This window comes from Thamnophis elegans, chromosome 4, assembly GCF_009769535.1.
Source record: "Thamnophis elegans isolate rThaEle1 chromosome 4, rThaEle1.pri, whole genome shotgun sequence".
NCBI classification, from domain to species: domain Eukaryota; kingdom Metazoa; phylum Chordata; class Lepidosauria; order Squamata; family Colubridae; genus Thamnophis; species Thamnophis elegans.
In genome coordinates, this window is record NC_045544.1 from 138823451 (window position 1) to 138845952 (window position 22502).

The window sequence follows — 22502 nt, forward strand, 5'->3', positions numbered from 1 at the left end:
CTATCATCTACCTGTATCTATCATCTATCTGTATCTATCATCCATCCCTCCCTCCCTCCCTCCCTCCCTCCCTCTCTCTCATATATATACATACATACATACATACATACATACATACATACATACATACATATCAATCTGTGTCTATCATCTACCTGCATCTATCATCTATCTGTATCTATCATCCATCCATCCATCCATCCATCCATCCATATCTATCTATCTATCTATCTGTATCTATCATCTACCTGTATCTATCATCTATCTGTATCTATCTGTCTGTCTGTCTATATCTATCATTTATCTGTATCATCTATCTATCTATCTATCTATCTATCTATCTATCTATCTATCTATCTATCTATCTATCTATCTATCTATCTCTATTCTATCATCTTTCTATCATCTTTCTATCATCTTCCCATCCATCCTTACTTCTGTCTCTATCATCTTTCTCTTCTCTCCCTCTCCCTCCCACCCACCCCTCCATCCATCCAATCATCTACATCTACTCATCTATTTATCCAAATATAAAATAGCAGAGTTGGAAGGGGCCTTGGAGGTCTTCTAGTCCAACCACCTGCCTAGGCAGGAAACCCTATACCGTTCCAGACAAATGGCCATCCAGCATCTTCTTAAAGACTTCCAGTGTTGGGGCATTCACAACTTCTGGAGGCAACTTCTGTTCCACTGATTGATTGTTCTCACTGTCAGGAAATTCCTCCTCAGTTCCAAGTTGCTTCTCTCCTTGATTAGTTTCCACCCATTGCTTCTTGTTCTACCCTCAGGTGCCTTGGAGAATAGCTTGACTCCCTCTTCTTTGGGGCAACCCCTGAGATATTGGAAGACTGCTATCATGTCTCCCCTAGTCCTTCTTTTCATTCAACTAGACCTACCCAGTTCCTGCAACTGTTCTTCATATGTTTTAGCCTCCTGTCCCGTAAAAGACACAGCACCAACAGGTGCTGCAACCTGAGCTGATCTCCATCCTCTGCACATCAAAGGTGACTCTTGATCTCATCATAAATACTTTAATCTTGTTTTCCTGGCAGCCATCTGGAGTGCTTCGGCATGTTTTCTTCTCAAATTCCCAGGCTATTTTCCACCCGAGAGATTTCCTGGTTCTCCCTCATCCAAATACTAACTTGATATTCCCCCGCTTGGCTTCCCACGAGACGCGAGACACCATTGTCAGCGAGAGGACGGACAGTCCTCGACATACGACCATTCGCTTATGGACCGCTCAGAGTTACGCACAGGGATTGCCTTCAACCACGGTTGGCCAGAAAGGTCACAAAATGGAGCAAGACTCCCATTAACCCCTGCCTCTGCCTTAGCAAGAGGAAATTTCATCCTCCGTGCTGGTCGTAAATCGAGGACTCCCTGTAATCTCAAGCAGTTGCTAAATAAGCGGTTGTAAGTCTAGGACTAGCTATTTCCGGAAGCTTTGTGGAAGGGTCCATTTCTTGTTTTGGCCTACTGTTATGGCCCTCCCAGTGGCCAGTGGATCTGGCATCAGATTTGGACAGTGAGGGGGTTGGGGAGGAATCTGGGCCAGTCCTGGAGTCTGGGGAAGGCTCGGACGAGGGCTCTGCATCGGAGGCAGAGAGGGGACTAGGGCTGTCTGACAGCTATCAGCTGCCTTCGGAGTCGGACATCAGAGGGGCAGAAGAACAGCTGGAGCCTGTTCCCAGTGTGCGCATACGCAGAGTTGCCAGAGGAAGGGAAGAGCTAAAGAACAGGGGTCGGCTTGGGAGTAAGGCCACAGGTGGACGGTGAATGGCCCCTCCCAGAGGGAATAAAAGAAGAGCGAAAGGGGAGTGGAGTTTGCAGGAGACCATTAGTTCGACTTGGAAGTAAAGCCACAGTGGACAGTGAATGGCCCCTCCCAGAGGGAATAAAAGAGGAGCGAAAGGGGAGTGGAGTTTGCAGGAGACCATTAGTTCGACTTGGAAGTAAAGCCACAGTGGACAGTGAATGGCCCCTCCCAGAGGGAATAAAAGAGGAGCGAAAGGGGAGTGGAGTTTGCAGGAGATAATTAGTTCGCTTAATTGGTTTGTGACTCTCCGAAACTCCTTGCCAAGTTTTGCAGAGATCGGCCTGGCAGCTCTCCAAGCCTGATAAGGTCTGTGACTATAAATCCTCCTTTGAAAGACTTTGCTGGATGTGAAGGACCAGAATTCAGAGTCAATTAATAAAAGGGTTTTTTGTTGGGACAAGGAGTTTCTTTCATTCTCTCGGGAAGCCTCGGTCAGAACACCTATTCCGGAGGGCTGACGTCACGCTTCCTGGCCAGGACTCACCTTAATCACAACGGCGGCCACTATGCCAAGAACTGCCAGGGCGACGAGGCCGAACTTCCACATGCTGAACCGCTTCAAGACGATGAATTTGGCCCAATCCACCTTCTTCTGGCTGTTCGGGGGGTACCGAATACTGTTGGCGGCTTCCATCTTGAACGACCGGATGAGACAGGCGCGGAGATGGGAGAAGGTATCGAAGCCGAAACGGCCGTGGTAGGCACCCATGCCACTGTTACCTGTGGGGAGAATCAGTTTTGAAGGGAAGGGGTCATAGGTGGGGAGAGGGGAGTTGTATAAAAACCAGAAGACGGGGAGTTTTAGTTCTGTGTTAGGCGTGAAATCTGGCTGGCGGACTTTGGGCCAATCACCAGGAGACAGTGAGTTGTAGATCCCCCCCCCCCTTAGGCACGAAAGCCAGCTGGGTGACTTTGGCCCAGTCACCAGGAGTCAGTGAGTTCTAGTTCTCGCTGAGCTATGAAAGTCAACTGGGTGCCTTTGGGCCAATCACCAGGAGACGGTGAGTTCTAGTCCCCCTCCCTTGGGCATGAAACCTGGTGGGTGACTTTGGCCCAGTCACCAGGAGTCAGTGAGTTCTAGTTCTCGCTGAGCTATGAAAGTCAACTGGGTGCCTTTGGGTCAATCACCAGGAGACGGTGAGTTCTAGTTCTGTGTTAGGCATGAAACCTGGCTGGAGGACTTTGGGCCAATCAGCAGGAGACGGTGAGTTCTAGTCCCCCACCCTTGGGCATGAAACCTGGTGGGTGACTTTGGCCTAGTCGCCAGGAGACAGTGAGTTCCAGTTCTAGTCCTAGCTGAGGCATGAGGGCGAGCCGAGGTGGCGCAGTGGTTAAATGCAGCACTGCAGGCTACTTCAGCTGACTGCAGTTCGGCGGTTCAAATCTCACCGGCTCAAGGTTGACTCAGCCTTCCATCCTTCCGAGGTGGGTAAAATGAGGACCCGGATTGTTGTTGGGGGCAATATGCTGACTCTGTAAACCACTTAGAGAGGGCTGAAAGCCCTATGAAGCGGTATATAAGTCTAACTGCTATTGCTATTGCTATTGCTATGAAAGTCAACTGGTGGCTTTTGCCCCAAATACTAGGGGATGGTGAGTTCTAGTCCCGCGCTCCCTTAAAAATGTTATGATATAGGATATAGTTAAATAAAGAAAGGATAATGATAATAAATTATATACATGGAGGATTAAAAATTTTTGGTGTTAAATATTATGGACGTTTAGCTAAAACAGGATATGAGGATTTAATGTTAATGGAGGATTTTATAAATAAGTAAATGAAATGCCAGCATGTGGTTATGTATTAAATCTTTGTATATTTTATGATGAAGGGCGTTTAAATAATTATAGTCAAATAAAAGTGGAGGTATGATGATGGTAATATAATAAATATCCGAGTTAAGATATTAGAATTAATATGAATTATATTTGATGACGGTGGAAGAGTCTTTTGTAACCAACTGATACACTTTCTACAGTATGTAAAGAAGGAGGATTTGTATGTTTGTTTTGAAAATATCTCAGGGGTTTTCCCAAAGAAGAGGGAGTCAAACTATTCTCCAAGGCACCTGAGGGCAGAACAAGAAGCAATGGGTGGAAGCTAATCAAGGAGAGAAGCAACTTAGAACCGAGGAGGAATTTCCTGACAGTGAGAACAATTCACCAGTGGAACAGAAGTTGCCTCCAGAAATTGTGAATGCCCCAACACTGGAAGTCTTTCAGAAGATGGTGGATAGCCATTTGTCTGAAACGGTATAGGGTTTCCTGCCTAGGCAGGGGGTTGGACTAGAAGACCTCCAAGGTCCCTTCCAACTCTGCTATTGTATTATATTTGTATGTTTGTTTTGAAAATAAAAATATATTTTAAAAAAGAAGATGTTGGATAGCCATTTGTCTGAAACAATATAAGGTTTCCTGCATAGTCAAGGGGTTGGACTAGAAGACCTCCAAGGTCCCTTCCAACTCTGCTATTGTATTATATTTCTATGTTTGTTTTGAAAATAAATATATATTTTTTTAAAAGAAGATGTTGGATAGCCATTTGTCCGAAACAGTATAAGGTTTCCTGCATAGTCAGGGGGTTGGACTAGAAGACCTCCAAGGTCCCTTCCAATTCTGCTATTGTATTATATTGTATATTGCAGCAGTGGTGGGTTCCAGGCGGTACGGTATATTTTATGATGAAGGACGTTTAAATAATCATAGTCAAATAAAAGTGGAGGTATGATGATGGTAATATAATAAATATCCAAGTTAAGATATTAGAATTAATATGAATTATATTTGATGACGGTGGAAGAGACGCACAAAAGCCTTTTTGTAACCAACTGATATACTTTTGACAGTATGTAAACGAGGAGGATTTGTATGTTTGTTTTGAATATATATATATATATATATATATATATATATATATATATATATATATATGTTTTTTTTTATTTGTGCTGATATATAATAAGTATATATATATATATACTTAAAGTCACAACCCCTGGTATGCCCAAGTATGGGAGGAAGGTCACACTTCCACTCTCTGTCATTAGGCTCGTCACAAGAGTCCATCCAGACAGAAACCCAATATTTTTTACTGTTGCCTTTTTGTTACATTTGCTATATTTATGCTGATAAATAAATAAAGGGAGGCTAGTATAGAGCTAAATAGCTTGAAATAGATCTATACTAGTCTCCCTTTATTTATTTATCAGCATAAATATAGCATATATATATATATATATATATATATATATATATATATATATATATATATATATATATATATATATATATATATAAAAAGCCCCTTTGAGACAACCAAGGACTTAGCAATAGCAGTTAGACTTATATACCGCTTCATAAGGCTTTCAGCCCTCTCTAAGCGGTTTACAGAGAGTCAGCATATTGCCCCCAACAATCTGGGTCCTTATATACCGCTTCGTAGGGCTTTCAGCCCTCTCTAAGCGGTTTACAGAGTCAGCATATTGCCCCCAACAACAATCCGGGTCCTCATTTTACCCACCTCGGAAGGATGGAAGGCTGAGTCAACCCTGAGCCGGTGAGATTTGAACAGCCGAACTGCAGAACTGCAGAAGTCAGCTGCAGTAGCCTGCAGTGCTGCACCATAACCACTGCGCCACCTCGGCTCCTCGGACTTGGGGGATGGAGAATCTCTTAAAAGACTCTAAGCAGAAAATCTTTCTAATTGGGAAACCAAAACGCCCCCCCCCCCCCCCTTGAGACTTACCGACGCCCCCGAAAGGGAAACCTGGGATGGAAAAGTGCATGAGAACGTCGTTTGCAGTCACTCCGCCACTGGAGGTTTCGGCAATCATTTTATCGATGACCTGGGAGGCGAGAGAGAAGAACCGGGACTGCAAAGGCCTTCGACACATCGGTGGGTCTGGATGAGAAATCAAGGCCGACTTCCATGTGGATGGGTTAACCGGGGGGGGAGGGGGGGAGGGATACAGCTAGTCCTCAACTTGCGACAGTTCCACAGCACTGAAAAAAGGGACCGACGACAGCATTTCCCACTCGCGAATTTTGCAGCATTCCCATGATCCCGTGGTCAAATTCAGGCGCTTGGCAACTGGTCCATACTTATGACGGTCGCATTAACCAGGGGTCACGCAATCCCCTTTTTGTGACTTTCGGCTTGTTTGGATTTACGTAACAATCATGTTCCATAAGTTATGGACCGCCATGATTCACATAGGGAGTGTGGCAAGAAAGATCGTAAAATGGGGAAAGACTCACTTAACAAATGACTCGAGAAGAGAAAAGGAGAGAAAGAAAGAATGAAAGGAAGGAGGGAGGGAGGGAGGGAGGAAAAAAAGGGAGGTAGGAAGGAAAGAAAGAAGAAAAAGGAAGGAAGGAAGGAAAAAAGGAAGGAAAAAGGAGGGAGGAATGAAGGAAAGAAGAAAAAGAAAGGAAGGAAGGAACAAGGAAGAAAGGAATGAAAGAAAGAAAAAAGAAAAGGAAGGAAGGAAGGAGCAAGGAAGAAAGAAAGGAAAGAAAGAAAAAGACAAAAAGGAAAGAAGGAGCAAAAAAGAAAGGAAGAAAGAGGAAGGGAGGATTGAAGGAACGAAGGATGGAGGGGGTAAATAAAGAAAAAAGAAAAAGAAAGGAAGGAAAGAAAGAAAGGAGGAAAAAAAAAGAAAAAATAAGAAAAGGAAGTAAGAGGGAGGTAGGGAGGAAGAAAGAGGGAGGGTGGAAAGAAAGAAAAGAAAGAAGAAAAAGGAAGGAAAGAAGGAAGGTAGGAATAGGGAGGAAGGCAAGAAGGAAGAGGGAGGAAGTACAGAAAGAAAAGCAAGAAAAGAAAGAAAAGAAAAGAAGAAGAAAAAGAAAGAAAAGAAAGAAAAGAAGAAGAAAAAGAAAGAAAAAGGAAGGAAGGAAGGAAGGAAAGAAGGAAGAAAGAGGGAGGAAGGAAGAAAGAGGAAAGAAAGAAAGAAAGAAAGAAAGAAAGAAAAGGAAGAAAAAAGAAGGCACTACAAAGGTTTATATCTGAAGGAGGAGAGCCCAGAAGGAAGAGATTCCTGAATTGTTGAAGGGCACGGGGGGGGACGGGGACGTGGGGGGGGGGCAACCCTACCTTCTTGTCGTTGGAGAAGACGTAGAGGGCCAGGGGTTTCTCCCGCTGGTTGATGAACTGGATGGCTTCCTCTAGGCCCTTCACCGGGACGATGGGCAGGATGGGGCCGAAAATCTCTTCCTGCATGACGCGGGCTTCCGGATTGACGTCCGTCAGGATGGTGGGAGCTGGAAAAGAGAGGAAGGGAGAGGAGGCCACGAAAACAGCCACAGTTCTTGGCCACAGGCTCAGTGGCAGGGCCAGTCCTAGCACTGGGGGACACAAGGCAAGCCTATGTTTTGACTTACTATATTTATATTTATTGAGAGTTTTACAGAAACTCAAAGACAAAGGAAGGAAGGAAGGAAGGAAGGAAGGAAGGAAGGGTTGGGAAGGAAGGAAGGAAGGGGGAAGAAGGAATGAAGGAAAGAATAAAGAAAGAAAGAATAGAAAGAAAAGGAGGGAGGGAGGAAGGAAGGAGATGGAGAGGGAAGAAGGAAGGAAAAAAGAAAAAATAAAGAAAGAAAAGAGGGAGGGAGGAAGTAAGAAAGGAAGAAGGAAGGAAGGAGAGAGAGATGGGGAAGGAAGAAGGAAGGAAGGAAAGAAGATAGAGAAAAGAAAGAAAAAGAAAGAAAGGAAAGAGGGAGGGAAGGAGGGAGGGAGGAAGGAGAAAGAAAGAGGGAGGGATTGATTGATTGATTTTTAAGAGATGAACCCATTAAACTTTGGAGTCTGAAATGGTAGAAATTTTTCTGCCTAAGCAGGGGGTTGGACTAGAAGACCTCCAAGGTCCCTTCCAAATATGTTCTTTTGTACACTGTAAGTGACCTGTTCATCTTTTACACTCGGGTCAAACTGAAATTCTCGGATGCCCCCAAGTTATTAGAACATAGACTCCCAGGGCTGGAAGGGACCTTGGAGGTCTTCTAGTCCAACCCCCTTGCTCAAGGCAGGAGACCTTATCTGCTATCCCTACAAGATATCTTAAAGGCCTTCAATAAATGGAGGGTGTGTGTGTGTTGGGGGCTCACCTATGAAACAGGTGGACTCATCAGTTTCACCCCCGTAGGCCACCTTCTGTCCTTCCAAAAGGCCCATCAGTCTCTTGAAATGACGCTTGTTCACGATCCGCTCGTAATCCGGGGAGTCCTTAACGTTCTCGCCGTAAAATTCCTGCGAGGGAATCAACATGGATGGGTTGCTTTATGTAACCAGGATTGGAGTCCTTGAGTTATGACCACAATGGAGATTGGAAGTTCCATCACTAAGAGAGATGGGAGGGAGGGAAAGGAGGGGGGGAGGGAAGGAAGGAAGAACGGACGGACGAACAACAGCAGAAAGAATAACAGAAAGAAGAAGGGAAAGCAAGGAAGAAAGCAAAAGAGAAAAAGGAAGAGAAAGAGGATGGAAATAGAATAAGAAGGAAGGGAGGGACGGAGGAAGGAAGAGGAGAGAGGGAAGGAGATAGGAAGGGAAAGAGGGAGGAGGAAGAGAGGGAAGAAGGAAGGAAAGAAGGAAGGGAGGGAGGAAGGAAGAAGACAGAGGGAGGGAGATAGGGAGGGAGGAAAGAAGGAGGGGGAAGAGAGAGAGGAAGGAAGAAGGAAGGGAGGAAGGGAGGGAGGAAGGAAAGAGGGAGGGGGAAGAGAGGGAAGAAGGAAGGAAAGAAGGAAGGGAGGGAGGAAGGAAGAAGACAGAGAGAAGGAGATAGGGAGGAAGGGAGAGGAAGGAGGGAGATAGGGAGGGAGGAAGGAAAGAGGGAGGGTGAAGAGAGGGAGGAAGGAAGGAAAGAAGGGAGGGAGGGAGGAAAGAGGGAGGGAGAAGAGAGGGAAGGAAGGAAAGAAGGAAGGGAAGGAGGAAGGAAAGAGGGAGAGGGAAGAGAGGGAAGAAGGAAGGAAAGAAGGAAGGGAGGAAGGAAGGAAGAAGAGAGAAGGAGATAGGGAGGAAGGGAGAGGGAAGGAGGGAGATAGGGAGGGAGGAAGGAAAGAGGGAGGGGAAGAGAGGGAAGAAGGAAAGAAAGAAGGAAGAGACGGAAGGAGGGAGGAGAAAAGGATAGGGGGGGAAAGGAGATCGATTTTTCCAACCTGATTTCCTTCAGTATAAAAGGGAAAAAAGAGAAATTTTGAATTTCCTGTATTAAGATTCGGTTATTTTGCCCTGGAGTTCCCGTGGGATTTGCCTCATGCCTGGCCTACCTCGAAGGCTTGGAGTTGGGGATTTACGCCCTTCCCTTGCGGTTACCACCCCTGGAAGCTTTTGCTAAACCATCAGTGCAAAAGATAAGCAACTTCCATTTTATTATAACCCCAAATTTTTGTGTTGCTGCTGGCAACAGAAGTTGCTTTGCTGCTAATCCCGGCCGAGGAAAAAAGTTTCCTCTGGAGTTTTGGTCAAGGACAAACGCACGTTTCTCTGTTTTTGAAGATTCAACTGGCATTTGCCCAGAAACTCCCAAATTCTGATGCCGTCAAGACAGTGGTGAAATCTAATCCCCCACCCCAACAACCCGGTTCTGTGGGCGTGGCTTAGTTGGCGGGTGGGTGGTCTTGTGACTGGGTGGGCGTGGCCAATTTGTTTTCACTCTCTAAAGCATTTTTTTCCTGCCTCTTTGCCCAAACCGGCAGGAAAAAAATTCTTTAAAAAGTGGGGAAACAACCTTCCGAGGATGGCGCGACTCACAGCTGAGCTGCACGATCCTTAGTTTGCAGAACAAATGACAATCATCCCTACCGGTTTGGCTGAACCAGGCCGAACCAGGAGGATTTCACCCCAGCGTCAAGACCTGGTTTTGCCCCCCAAGTGGCCTTTCCACAACTCAGAAGACCCCCGGCCGAGTTCTTACCTTGAGGTTTTTTTTCATGATCTCCACGACGGTCTTCTGAATGGATGGGCTGCATAGGATGTAATCCGGGGCGATGCAGGTCTGGCCACAATTCATGTATTTCCCCCACGCAATCCGCCTGAAGGAGGAAAGGATCCCCAGAATGTTAAGCCTAAGAAGGGGCTCATTTCTATCCTGATTCCCACTTCTATTCTACTCTATTGTGATTTCCTGTTCTGTTCTGTTCCATCCTATTCTTATTTCTATTCTATTCTCATTCTATTCTATTCTACTCTATTCTCTATTATTTTCTATTCCATTCCAGTCCGTTCATTCTATTATTCTATTCATTTTTTTCTATATTTATTCTATTCTATCCCATTTCTACATTCTATTCTGTTCTCATTTCTATTCTATTCTTATTTCTATTCTATTTTATTCTTATTTATTATTCTATTCTCATTTCTATTCTACTCTATTCTCATTTCTTATTTCTATTCTTATTTCTATTCTATTCTATTCTAATTTCTTATTCTATTCTATTCTCATTTCTATTCTATTTTATTCTCATTTCTTATTCTATTCTATTCTTATTTCTATTCTATTTTATTCTTATTTCTTATTCTATTCTTATTTCTATTCTATTCTTATTTCTTATTCTATTCTCATTTCTATTCTATTCTATTCTCATTTCTCATTCTATTCTATTCTTATTTCTATTCTATTTTATTCTTATTTCTTATTCTATTCTTATTTCTATTCTATTCTTATTTCTTATTCTATTCTCATTTCTATTCTATTCTAATTTCTTATTCTAGTCTATTCTTATTTCTATTCTATTCTATTCTCATTTCTTATTCTATTCTCATTTCTATTCTATTCTTATTTCTTATTCTATTCTATTCTTATTTCTATTCTATTCTTATTTCTATTCTATTCTCATTTCTTATTCTATTCTATTCTTATTTCTATTCTATTCTTATTTCTATTCTATTCTATTCTCATTTCTTATTCTATTCTATTCTTATTTCTATTCTATTCATATTTCTATTCTATTCTCATTTCTATTCTATTCTTATTTCTATTCTATTTTATTCTTATTTCTTATTCTATTCTACTTTTATTTCTATTCTATTCTCATTTCTATTCTATTCTATTATTTCTATTCTATTCTCATTTCTTATTCTATTCTATTCTTATTTCTATTCTATTTTATTCTTATTTCTTATTCTATTCTCATTTCTATTCTATTCTCATTTCTTATTCTATTCTATTCTTATTTCTATTCTATTCTTATTTCTTATTCTATTCTATTCTCATTTCTTATTTTATTCTTATTTCTATTCTATTCTCATTTCTATATTCTATTCTATTCTCATTTTTATTCTGTTCTATTGTGATTTCTGTTCTGTTCTATCCTATTCTTATTTCTATCCTATTCTCATTTCTTATTCCCTTCCATTCTATCCCATTTCTACATTCCATTCTATTCCAATTGGGCCTAGTCACTCTCTCATGCCCGCTTACACGACAGAATTGCGGTTGTGAGGACAAATAAGAGAGAGAAAGGTATGTATGTCGAATCAAATACCAGAAGGAAGAGGAGCACTCCCTCCAGTCATTATTTTGATTACAACTTGTTGGATAACCTGTATTAAAATGGCACCTTTGGCTGTCATGTGAAACCATCACGATGAAAAACATGTTAATTGTTTGGGTGTGTAGATCGAGATTGCAGATCTCGGTATAAATCTCAACAAAAGTATGTCCCTCCTACACATCATCCCACACAGAAGGATTTCCACAGTGGCTTTAAAAAGAGGTGAGTAAATTTACTCAGCTCTGCGTTAGACCTAGATCTAAAAATCCAGACTTTTCAAAGTTGGCCATTCTATTCTGTAATCCTATTCTTCTTTCTATTATAGCAATAGCAATAGCAGTTAGACTTATATACCGCTTCATAGGGCTTTCAGCCCTCTCTAAGCGGTTTACAGAGTCAGCATATTGCCCCCAACAACAATCCGGGTCCTCATTTTACCCACCTCGGAAAGATGGAAGGCTGAGTCAACCTTGAGCCAGTGAGATTTGAACAGCCGAACTGCAGAACTGCAGTCAGCTGAAGTAGCCTGCAGTGCTGCATTTAACCACTGCGCCATCCTAGCCTATTTCCTACGTCCATGCCACTTGCCAAGCATCTCAATGTCCATCCTTGAAACCTTGGGCATGCCGGACAATGTTTGAAAAAAAGTTCCTTTTTTCAGTGCCTTTGGAATCTGGCTCCCTGTCGAAGATGCCAAACTCACCTGCAGGCCACCTCAAGATTGCAGCCCTCATCGATGTAACAGGGGCTCTTTCCGCCCAGCTCAAGCGTGACAGGGGTCAGGTGCTTGGAGGCGGCTTCCATAACGATTTTGCCAACGGTGCTGTTGCCTGTGTACAAGATGTGGTCGAATCTTTGCTTCAGCAGTTCTGTCGTCTCCGGCACCCCTCCGTTGACCACTGGATACAGATCCTGGGGATGGGGGTGTTGGGACAGGGGATACAAGCAGTCCTCGAGTTACGAACCACAATTGAGCTCCAAATCTATGTGGCTAAGTAAAATCTTTGCTAATTTTGGCAAATGTTACGACTTTTCTTGCCGCCGTGGTTAAGGGAATCCTTGCGTTTGCTAAGTGAACTATGGGGTTGTTAAGTGAACCTGGATCCCTTATGGAGTTTCCTGGTCAGAATAATACAATACAATAGCAGAGTTGGAAGGGACCTTGGAGGTCTTCTAGTCCAACCCCTTGCCTAGGCAGGAAACCCTATTCCGTTTCAGACAAATGGCTATCCAGCATCTTCTTAAAGACTTCCAGTGTTGGAGCATTCACAACTTCTGGAGGCAACTTCTGTTCCACGGATTAATTGTTCTCACTGTCAGGAAATTCCTCCTCGGTTCTAAGTTGCTTCTCTCCTTCATTAGTTTCCACCCATTGCTTCTTGTTCTGTCCTCAGGTGCCTTGGAGAATAATTTGACTGCCTCTTCTTTGGGGCAACCCCTGAGATATTGGAAGACTGCTATCATGGGGAAGAAAATGGTAAGTGAGCACCTGTCTATTCTCATTTCTATTCTACTCTATTCTCATTTCTATATTCTATTCAATCCTAGACAAGTTCAAATCACCAGGACCGGATGTATGACACCCCAGGGTTCTGAAGGAACTGGCAGACGAGATTTCAGAACCACTGAACTAATATCTTTCAGAGAGGTGATCTTGATTCTATCCCTCTGTTGATGCAGCCTAGAACTGTGTTGGCTTTTTTGGCAGCTGCTGCCCACGGCTGGCTCCCATTTAAATGGTTGTCCACTAGGACTCCAAGATCCCTCTCACAGCTACTACTATTGAGCAAGGTACCTCCTATACTGTACCTGTGCATTTCGTTTTTCTTGCCTAAATGTAGAACCTAACTCTTTTCACCATTGAATTTCATTTTATTAGATAGTGCCCAATGTTCAAGTGTGTCCAGATCCTTCTGTATCTTAAGCCTGTCTTCTGGAGTGTTGGCTATTCCTGCCAGCTTGGTGTCATCTGCAAATTTGATGGGTTCCCCATTTATTCCCTTCATCCAAATCATTGATGAAGATGTTGAAGAGTCCTGGGCCCAAAACAGAGCCTTGGGGTCCCCCACTGCATACTTCCCTCCATGTAGATGCACTTCCATTGAGGACTAGTTCCATTGAGGAAGGTCACTAAAAGGGGATGATTATGACCCCCTGGGCAGTGCAACCGTCATAACTGTGAGTCAGTTGACAAGCATCCGAATATAAATCCTGTGACCGTAGGGAGGCACGGGGGGGGGGGGAGCACCAGGGGGGCGCGTGCACATCCTTCCTTTTTCTCCTCGCATGCTGAAATCGTCCACACCCATAATGCAATGCGCCCCACTCTGTGAGCATGTGCATGTGACACCCACCCCCGTGCTCCACCCACCCCCGCGCATATCCCCTTCCTCGAGCCCCGTTTTTGGTTTCAGGAGGCTTCAGTGAGGCCTGCTAGGCCCAAAATGGGGCATGGGGGTGGGGTGGATATGCGCACGTTTGGGAGGAGCACAGGAGGGGGGGGTGTCACATGCGCATGTTCACAGAGTGGGGCGCATTACGGGTGTTTTTCGAGAAAAAGGGAGAAAAAAAGTTAGCCATCACTGTTCAATCCTGTGAAAGACTCCCACGCACTCGCACCACACTGCCGAAACAAACATGGCAACAGTTCTTCACACTGACCTTGTCGAGGTATTGAGGGAGCAGCTTTTCAAACAACTTGGCTGTGTTTTCGCTGACCTCCGACGGCTTGACCACCACAGCATTGCCTGAAAGACACACATACACAGGAATGGAGGATTAAAGGATGCCCTGAGGCCATCTAGTCCAACCCCGTGCTCCACGCCAGGACCCAAATTACAGGTAGTCTTCAACTGATCAGTTCTAGGCTGCATCAACAGAGGGATAAGATCAAGATCACGTGAAGGGTTAATACCACTTTACAAGGCCTTGGTAAGGCCACACTTGGAATACGGCATCCAGTTTTGGTTGCCACGATGTAGAAAAGATGTGGAGACTCTGGGAAGAGTGCAGAGAAGAGCAACAAAGAGGATTAGGGGACTGGAGACTCAAACATATGAAGAACGGTTGCAGGAACTGGGAATGTCTAGTTTAATAGAAAGAAGGACCAGGGGAGACATGATAGCAGTCTTCCAATATCTCAGAGGTTGCCACAAAGAAGAGGGAGTCAAACTATTCTCCAAGGCACCTGAGGGCAGAACAAGAAGCAATGGGTGGAAACTAATCAAGGAGAGAAGCAACTTAGAACCGAGGAGTAATTTCCTGACAGTGAGGACAATTAACCAGTGGAACAGCTTGCCACCAGAAGTTGAGACTAGACTTATCTGAAATGGCAGGGGTCTCCTGCTTGAGCAGGGGGCTGGATTAGGAGACCATCAAGGTCCCTTCAACTCTTTATTCTATGGATGGATGGATGGATGGATGGATGGATGGATAGGAGGGATGGAGGGAAGGAAGGAGGGAAGGAAAGGAAGGAAGGATGGAAAGATGGGGAGGAAAGATGGGGGGGAGGAAGGGAGGAAGGAAGGTAAATGGATGGAAATTAATCAAGGAGAGAAGCAACCTGCAACTACTTCCTAACAGTGAGGACAATTAACCAGTGGAACAACTTGCCACTGGAAATTGTGGGCGCTGCATCACTGGAGGTTTTTTAAGAAGACACTGGACAGCCATTTGTCTGAAATGGTATTATACCGTATTTTTCGGTGTATAAGACGCACCAAGGTTTTGAAGAGGCAAATTTTTTTAAAAAGTAGGTAGGTAGGTAGAGGGATAGAGAGGGAGAGAAAGAGAGAGAAATACAGTAGGTAAGTAGGTAGGGAGAGAGAGAGTAGTTAGGTAGGTAGGCAGGTAGATAAAGGGAGGGAGAGAGAGAGGGAGAGAGAGAGAGAAATACAGTAGGTAGGTATGGAGAGAGAGAGAGTGTGTGTGTGTGTAGGTAAGTAGGTAGATAGAGGGATAGAGAGAAATAGAAAGAGAGAGAGAAATACAGTAGATATGTAGGGAGAAAGAGAGAGAGTAGGTGGGCGCGTAGGTAGATGAAGGGGGGAGGAGAGAAATACAGTAGGTAGGGAGAGATAGATAGATAGAGAGTAGGTAGGTAGGTAGATGTTTCCAGGTGTATTTATCCATGGGCTGGAGAAGGAAATTTCTGACAATCTGCAGCACTTAAGACTTTGTTCCTGCTGGCACAGCACTTGATCAATGTAATCCCCATCAAAGAGCTTTCCAAAAGGGGGGGAAAAAAGTTTTTGCACTCTGCAAACCTTCCAAAAATGGCTAGTTTTTCATGAAAACGGGCCCATTTTTTTTTTTCAAAAAAAGGCATGAATAGCCTGGGGGGTGTGTGTTGCAGAGTGCTCCTGGGGGGGGGAGCAAAAATGGCCGTATTTTGTCAAAAAAATGCATGCATAGCCTTATGGAGGCTTATACAGTGCTGCTGGGGGCTGGGGAGTAAAAAACAGGTCGTTTTTTGCTTATTTCGTCCCTCCCCAGCCCCCAGGAGCTCTCTGAAAGCCTCCATAAGGGTATGCACGGCCATTTTTGCAAAGGGGGCGGGGTTTCGGGAGGCCAAAAATGCTGTATTCGGTATATAAGACGCACCCAGATTTTCAGCCTCTTTTTTTGACGGGGGGGAAAAAGGTGCGTCTTATACTCTGAAAAATACGGTAGGTTCTCTCTGCTTGAGCCAGGGGTTGGACTGGAAGTCCTCCGAGGTCCCTTCCAGCTCTGTCCTGAGGACGAAGATTTCAGGTGAGTAAGACGCATACCTGCAGCGATGGCTGCTATCAGAGGCCCCATGACCAAGACGAAGGGGTAATTCCACGCCCCGATGACCAGGACCACGCCCAGGGGCTCCCGATGGATGTAGGTCTTGTCGCCCAACGTCATCACGGTTTTCTCCACGGGCTGGGGGCTCGCCCAATCGGGGAGCTTCTCTAGTATCTGGTCAATCTCGCCCAGGATGATCATGAACTCGTAGCTGAAGCTGTTGAGTGCGCTCTGCAAGAGTTACGTCTGTGTCCGTTAGGGGGGGCTCGATATATAGAATTGTATAATAAATACATGAAAATCAATAAAGACAAACAAGGGGTGCCTTGCAATGAGATGGGTACCAAACAACATTTATCAATAAATAAATAAATAAGAGCTTTGGTTTAAAAATCCCAAGTCTCTGGACATAACATATTATTGTAATTGAGAGATCCTTCGTGCTCTCTGAACTCCTATTTTACCAAAAGCCATCATATATTTCCTCCAGGTATGAATCAAAGTGGGAAATTCTTGAGTTTCTTTCTCACACTTTCCTGATTTCCCGGGGCAGGCTCCTGTTTCACTAAAAGCCACCATATATTTCCTCCAGGTATGAAGGAAAATCAGTGGGAAAATCTTGAGTTTCTTTCTCACGTTTTCCTGATTTCCTGGGGTAGACCCCTGTTTTACTAAAAGCTACCATATATTCCCTCCAGGTATGAATCAAAGTGGGAAATTCTTGAGTTTCTTTCTCACACTTTCCTGATTTCCCGGGGCAGGCTCCTGTTTCACTAAAAGCCACCATATATTTCCTCCAGGTATGAAGGAAAATCAGTGGGAAAATCTTGAGTTTCTTTCTCACGTTTTCCTGATTTCCTGGGGTAGACCCCTGTTTTACTAAAAGCCACCATATATTCCCTCCAGGTATGAATCAAAGTGGGAAATTCTTGAGTTTCTTTCTCATACTTTCCTGATTTCCTGGGGTAGAATAGAATAGAATTTTATTATTTGTATGCCGCCCTTCTCCGGGAGGACTCAGGGCGGCGAACAATTCAAGGGGGAAAAAGGGGAACATAAAAAAAAACAAAATACAAATAATAAAAGTCGACAACAATCGCACAACCATACATGTCGAGAGGGGAGGGAACTCATCACCCGCAGGCCTGCCGGCAAAGTCAGGTTTTGACAGCTTTTCGGAAGGCCTGGAGAGAGGTGAGGGTCCGAATCCCTGCGGGGAGTTCATTCCAGAGGGCCGGAGCTGCCACAGAGAAGGCCCTCCCCCGGGTAGTAGCCACATGGCATTGGCTGGTAGATGGCACCCGGAGGAGGCCGACCCTGTGAGATCTAATGGGTCTGTGGGAGGTAATTGGCAGCAGGCGGTCTCTCAAGTACCCAGATCCAATACCATGAAGGGCTTTATAAGTTACGACTAGCACCTTGAAGCATATCTGGAGACTAATCGGTAACCAGTGCAGCTCGCGGAGGATAGGCGTAACGTGGGTGTACCGAGATGCACCCACAATCGCTCGCGCGGCTGCGTTCTGGACGAGTTGAAGTCTCCGAATACTCTTCAAGGGCTGCAAGGGTTTTTTTCACTAAAAGCCACCATATATTTCCTCCAGGTATGAAGGAGAATCAGTGGGAAAATCTTGAGTTTCTTTCTCACGTTTTCCTGATTTCCTGGGGTAGACTAGGAGCGTGTGATTTATGCTTTCTCAGAACAGCGTATCCGCTCCCATCCCCAGTGCTCCACATAGCACTGTCAATGTCAACTCATAAAGTTGCCATGGTGGAGAAATGGATGCCTTTGGCTAGAGTTGGATCTCAGCAGGCTTGTGAGGCGTGCACCTCATTGGTGAAAGTGATTTACGACGCAGACTGAGGGGAGGGAAGAAACAGGTTCAGCCATAATTAAAATGAGGTCAGATCTGACTGCAGTGGGGTATTGCCGAAATGGTGTGCCTAATAAATGACTGGATTTCTTTTGAAACTTGGCTCGAGGCTCATGAATTAATGAGGGCATCTTTCGGAAACCTGACAGTCCATCAACACACCCAAGCGCTACGGCACCAACCTTGTGGAGATCCGCCATCAGGGCTGCGGCGAATTCCTTCTCTTTCTCCTCCAACATCTTCTTCAAGGCTTTCAGCTGCTGGATCCGGAAAGCCAAAGGGCGTGTCTTGCCAGTGTTGAAGGCAGCCCGGGCCTGATCCACCGTTCGCTTCAACTTCTCCATGGCGGTTCCTTGGAAGCTGCAAGATGAACAGAAAGGGTCGGTCACGGCAACTAGGATGGAATAAGGCCAATAGGCGAGATAGCCCGGATGATGTTCCCTAGTTGGGTAATGAAACGTCGGCAAGAAAACAATCAAGCGCAGAGAGCACCAAGGACCCCACAATACACCTCCTCTTGCTCCTCCCTTCAAGCACTGATGATGTTCCCTAGTTGGGTCATGAAACGTCTGCAAGAAAACAATCAACCTCAGAGAGCACTAAGGAACCCATAATTCTTCTTCTTCTCCTCCTCCTCCTCCTCCTCCTCCTCCTCCTCCTCCTCCTCCTCCATTTCCTCCTGCACACACACACCCCTTCTAGCACTGATGATGTTCCCTAGTTGGGTCATGAAATGTCTGCATGAAAACAATCAACCTCAGAGAGCACTAAGGAACCCATAATTCTTCTCCTCCTCCTCCTCCTCCTCCCTCCTCCTCCTCCTCCTCCTCCTCCATTCTAGCACTGATGATGTTCCCTAGTTGGGTCATGAAACATCTACAAGAAAACCACCAAGCTCAGAGAGCACCAAGGACCCCAGAGTTTTCCTCCTCCTCCTGCTCCTCCCTCCCCCTCCTCCCCACAAAACTCCTTCCCTTCTAGCACTGATGGTGTTATCTAGTTGGGTAGAGAAAAGTCTGCATGAAAACAACCGAGGTCAGAGGGCACCAAGGACCCCACAGTCCTCCTCATCCTCCTCCCCGCAAACCTCACTCCTTTCTAACACTGATGATGTTCCCTAGTTTGGTAATGAAACGTCTGCAAGGAAACAACAAAGCTTAGAGAGCACTAAGGAGCCCACAGTCCTCCTCCTCCTCCTCTTCCTCCTTCACCGCACAAACCCACCTCTCTTTTAACATTGATGGTGTTCCCTAGTTGGGTCATGAAACGTCTGCAAGAAAACGACGAAGCTCAGGAAGCACCAAGGATCGCACAGTCTTCCTCCTCTTCCTCCCCTTCTCCCTTCACCACACAAACCTGTCTTTTAGCACTGATGATGTTACCTAGCTGGGTCACGAAACGCCTGCAAGAAAACCACCAAGCTCAGGGAGCACCAAGGACCCCCACAGTTTGACCCATAACTACAAAATATTCTCTTCTATCAGTAAGGTTAAAGGGACGGTAGGTTTGGGGTTTTTTTTTTAAACTGCTTGACTGTTTTTCTTCGGTTAACCTTATTTAACATTTTTTAATTGCTGTTTTTCTACGGCTCCTTGGTCGAAAACGTTCTTCCCAATGACTGTAATTTTGGGTAATCGGGATAGCGTAATAATAGAATGCTAGTTTAACCACACAGTATAACCTCTTCTTCCATTCTGGTCCTCTGGAACATAGCAATTAACCAATAAACAAACAAACACCCTATGGAGGCAAAATGGATTTGAACCCATTTCTTGGTTTAAACCTCAATTATAAGGGACCCCACATTTTGTGTCGGACAGGGGTGGCGCTGAATTCATAATCTAAACCTTTTAGGCGTGGCAGTCGCATCCTGTCCCCCCCATCCCCAAAATTGCCAATGCATCTCTGGGTGAATTTACAAGACTTTAACAATATTCAGTCTCGAATGTTCAAAGGTTTTATTTCTTTTAAAACACTAATATTTCATCGTTCGTCAATCATTAAAACATCCAAGTACAATTTTTTTGTGTGTGTGTGCCCCTCCCTCCCTCCACCCCCCCTCCACCCCCTCCTTCCCCCCCCCCCGAATTCCCAGAACCCGTACATGATATGGATTTTTAACAAACACAGTCTAAAATCTATTCAAAAAAGGAAATAAAGAAATTAATGACATTCTGCATTGACCTTAGCTTCTTCTTGCTGAACTAACTTTAAACAATTTAAATCATTTCTGATCTTAAGCATAGGCTAACTGGAATTTCTTGGTCCCGTATTTGTTTTGTATATAGTCAATCCATTTTTTCCAGTCTCGTTTATATCTCTCATTTGAGTGGTCTTTAAGATATGCCGATATTTTAGCCATCTCGGCTAAGTTTGTGACTTTCAATGTCCATTCTTGGATTGTAGGCAAGTCTTCCTTCTTCCAGTATTGCACCACCAACAATATTCAGTCTCGAGGGCTCCTAGCAAAGTGATCTCCAAACTCTGCAACTATTAAGACTGGGGAAATGCTGGCTGGGGAATTCTGGGAATTGAAGTCCCCCAAGTCTTAAAAGTTGCCAAATTTAAACACTCCCTGCTCTAGAGTTAGTCAAGAACCGAGGTGTCGCAGTGGCTAGGGTGCAGTACTGCAAGCCACTTCAGCTGACTGTTATCTGCAGTTCAGCGGTTCTAATCTCACCGGCTCAAGGTTGACTCAGCCTTCCATCCTTCCGAGGTGGGTAAAATGAGGACCCGGACTGTGGGGGGGGGGGGTGATATGCTGACTCTGTAAACCGCTTAGAGAGGGCTGAAAGCCCTATGAAGTGGTATATAAGTCTAACTGCTATTTACTGCTATAACTATTACTGCTTAATATGATCAGGTCCAACCCCCAGCTAAGCCGAATGTATGTTGTGTTTTTTAAACTGTTTTCGCTTTCTCTCCCCTATTTGTTATTTTTATTTTATCTCGTATTTGTAAGCCGGCCGGAGTCCTCCGGGATTCGGCGGCTCATAAGCTCATTAAATTACAAATTAATTACGAATTGCAGTAACCATGAGAGGGATCTTGGAGTCTTAGTGGACAAATAGGGGCCAGCTGTGTCCAAGCCAATGCAATCCTAAATTGCATTAACAGAGGGATACAATCAAGATCAAGGGAGGTACTAATACCTCTCTATAATCCCTTAGTAAGGCCACACCTAGAGTATTGCATCCAGTTTTGGTTACCACACTGTAAAAAAAGATGTTGAGACTCTAGAAAGAATGCAGAGAAGAGCAGCCAGGATGATGAGGGGACTGGAGGCTCAAACGTACGATGGACGGTTGCAGGAACTGGGCCTGGCCAGTCTAGGGAGGAGAAGGACCAGGGGAGACAGGAGAGCATCTTCCAATATTTGAGGGGCTGCCCCAGAGAGGAGGAAGGGGGTCAAGCTATTCTCCAAAGCACCTGAAAGGGAGATAAGGAATAATGGATGGAAACTGAACAAGGAGAGATTCAACCTGGAAATGAGAAATTTTCTGACAGTGAAAGCAATGAACCAATGGAACAGAAGTTGCCTTCGGACGTTGTGGGAGCTTCATCCCTGGAGGCTTTCAAGAAGAGACTGGAGTGCCATGGGTCAGGAATGGCGTAGGGTCTCCTGCTTGGGCAGGGGGTTGGACTAGATGACCTACAAAGTCCTTTCCACTCTGTTAATCTGAATCTATCTAAGACGATCAAAGGCCTGGAGGCTGAAACATACGATGGACGGTTGCAGGAACTGGGCACGGCTAGTCTAGGGAAGAGAAGGACCAGGGGAGACAGGAGAGCATCTTCCAATATTTGAGGGGCTGCCCCAGAGAGGAGGAAGGGGGTCAAGCTATTCTCCAAAGCCCCCTGAAGGTCAGACAAGGAACAATGGATGGAAACTGACCAAGGAGAGATTCAACCTGGAAATAAGGAGGAATTTTCTGATAGGGAGAACAATCAACGCATGAAACAGAAGTTACCTTCGGAAGTTGTGGGAGCTTCATCACTGGAAGCTTTCAAGAAGAGATCTGTCGGGAATGGCGTAGGGTCTCCTGCTTGGGAAGGGGGTGGGCTAGATCAGTGGTCTCCAACCTTGGCAACTTTAAGACCTGTGGACTTCAACTCCCAGAGTTCCTCAGCCAGCTTTGCTGGCTGAGGAACTCTGGGAGTTGAAGTCCACAAGTCTTAACATTGCCAAGGTTGGAGACTACTGGGCTAGATGATCTCCAAGGTCCCTTTAAATCTCTCTCTCTAACTTTGCTCTCCCATCTGTCCTGGGACCTTACAGGTTAATTTTCAACAGGTGCTTATTAAGGGCCCAGTGGCATTTAGCTCATCCCACCGGAATGCCATTGTCCTTTCCGCAGCAGGAGGTGAGAAATGTCCGAAGCTCTTGGCCAAGAATTTGTGGCCTCCTCCTTGATCGCAACCTCCCACTGTGTTCCCGGCCAACACCCACGTCAGGTATGGATTTCTTAAGAGGTTTTTGAGCAACACAATATCTTGGCAGGTCACCCCGTTGCGACAACCACAATCCTTCTTCAAACGGCTTGAGTGGA

At 45.0% G+C, this 22502-nt stretch overlaps 1 protein-coding gene across 2 annotated transcripts in view; it reads right to left on the reverse strand.

Moving 5' to 3' along the window:
• ALDH3A2 (aldehyde dehydrogenase 3 family member A2) overlaps positions 1 to 22502 on the reverse strand; it is a 36757-nt gene that overhangs the window by 970 nt on the left and 13285 nt on the right. For both annotated transcript variants that reach the window (XM_032216273.1, XM_032216272.1), the window contains exons 2-10: positions 18135 to 18312; positions 16078 to 16309; positions 13970 to 14055; positions 12012 to 12220; positions 9730 to 9847; positions 7922 to 8063; positions 6912 to 7078; positions 5565 to 5664; positions 2304 to 2539 (exon numbers count right to left, since the gene is read on the reverse strand). In XM_032216273.1, the coding sequence (XP_032072164.1) occupies positions 2304 to 2539; positions 5565 to 5664; positions 6912 to 7078; positions 7922 to 8063; positions 9730 to 9847; positions 12012 to 12220; positions 13970 to 14055; positions 16078 to 16309; positions 18135 to 18296 (1452 nt within the window). In that variant the 5' untranslated portion in view covers positions 18297 to 18312. The remainder of the gene's footprint in view (positions 1 to 2303; positions 2540 to 5564; positions 5665 to 6911; positions 7079 to 7921; positions 8064 to 9729; positions 9848 to 12011; positions 12221 to 13969; positions 14056 to 16077; positions 16310 to 18134; positions 18313 to 22502) is intronic.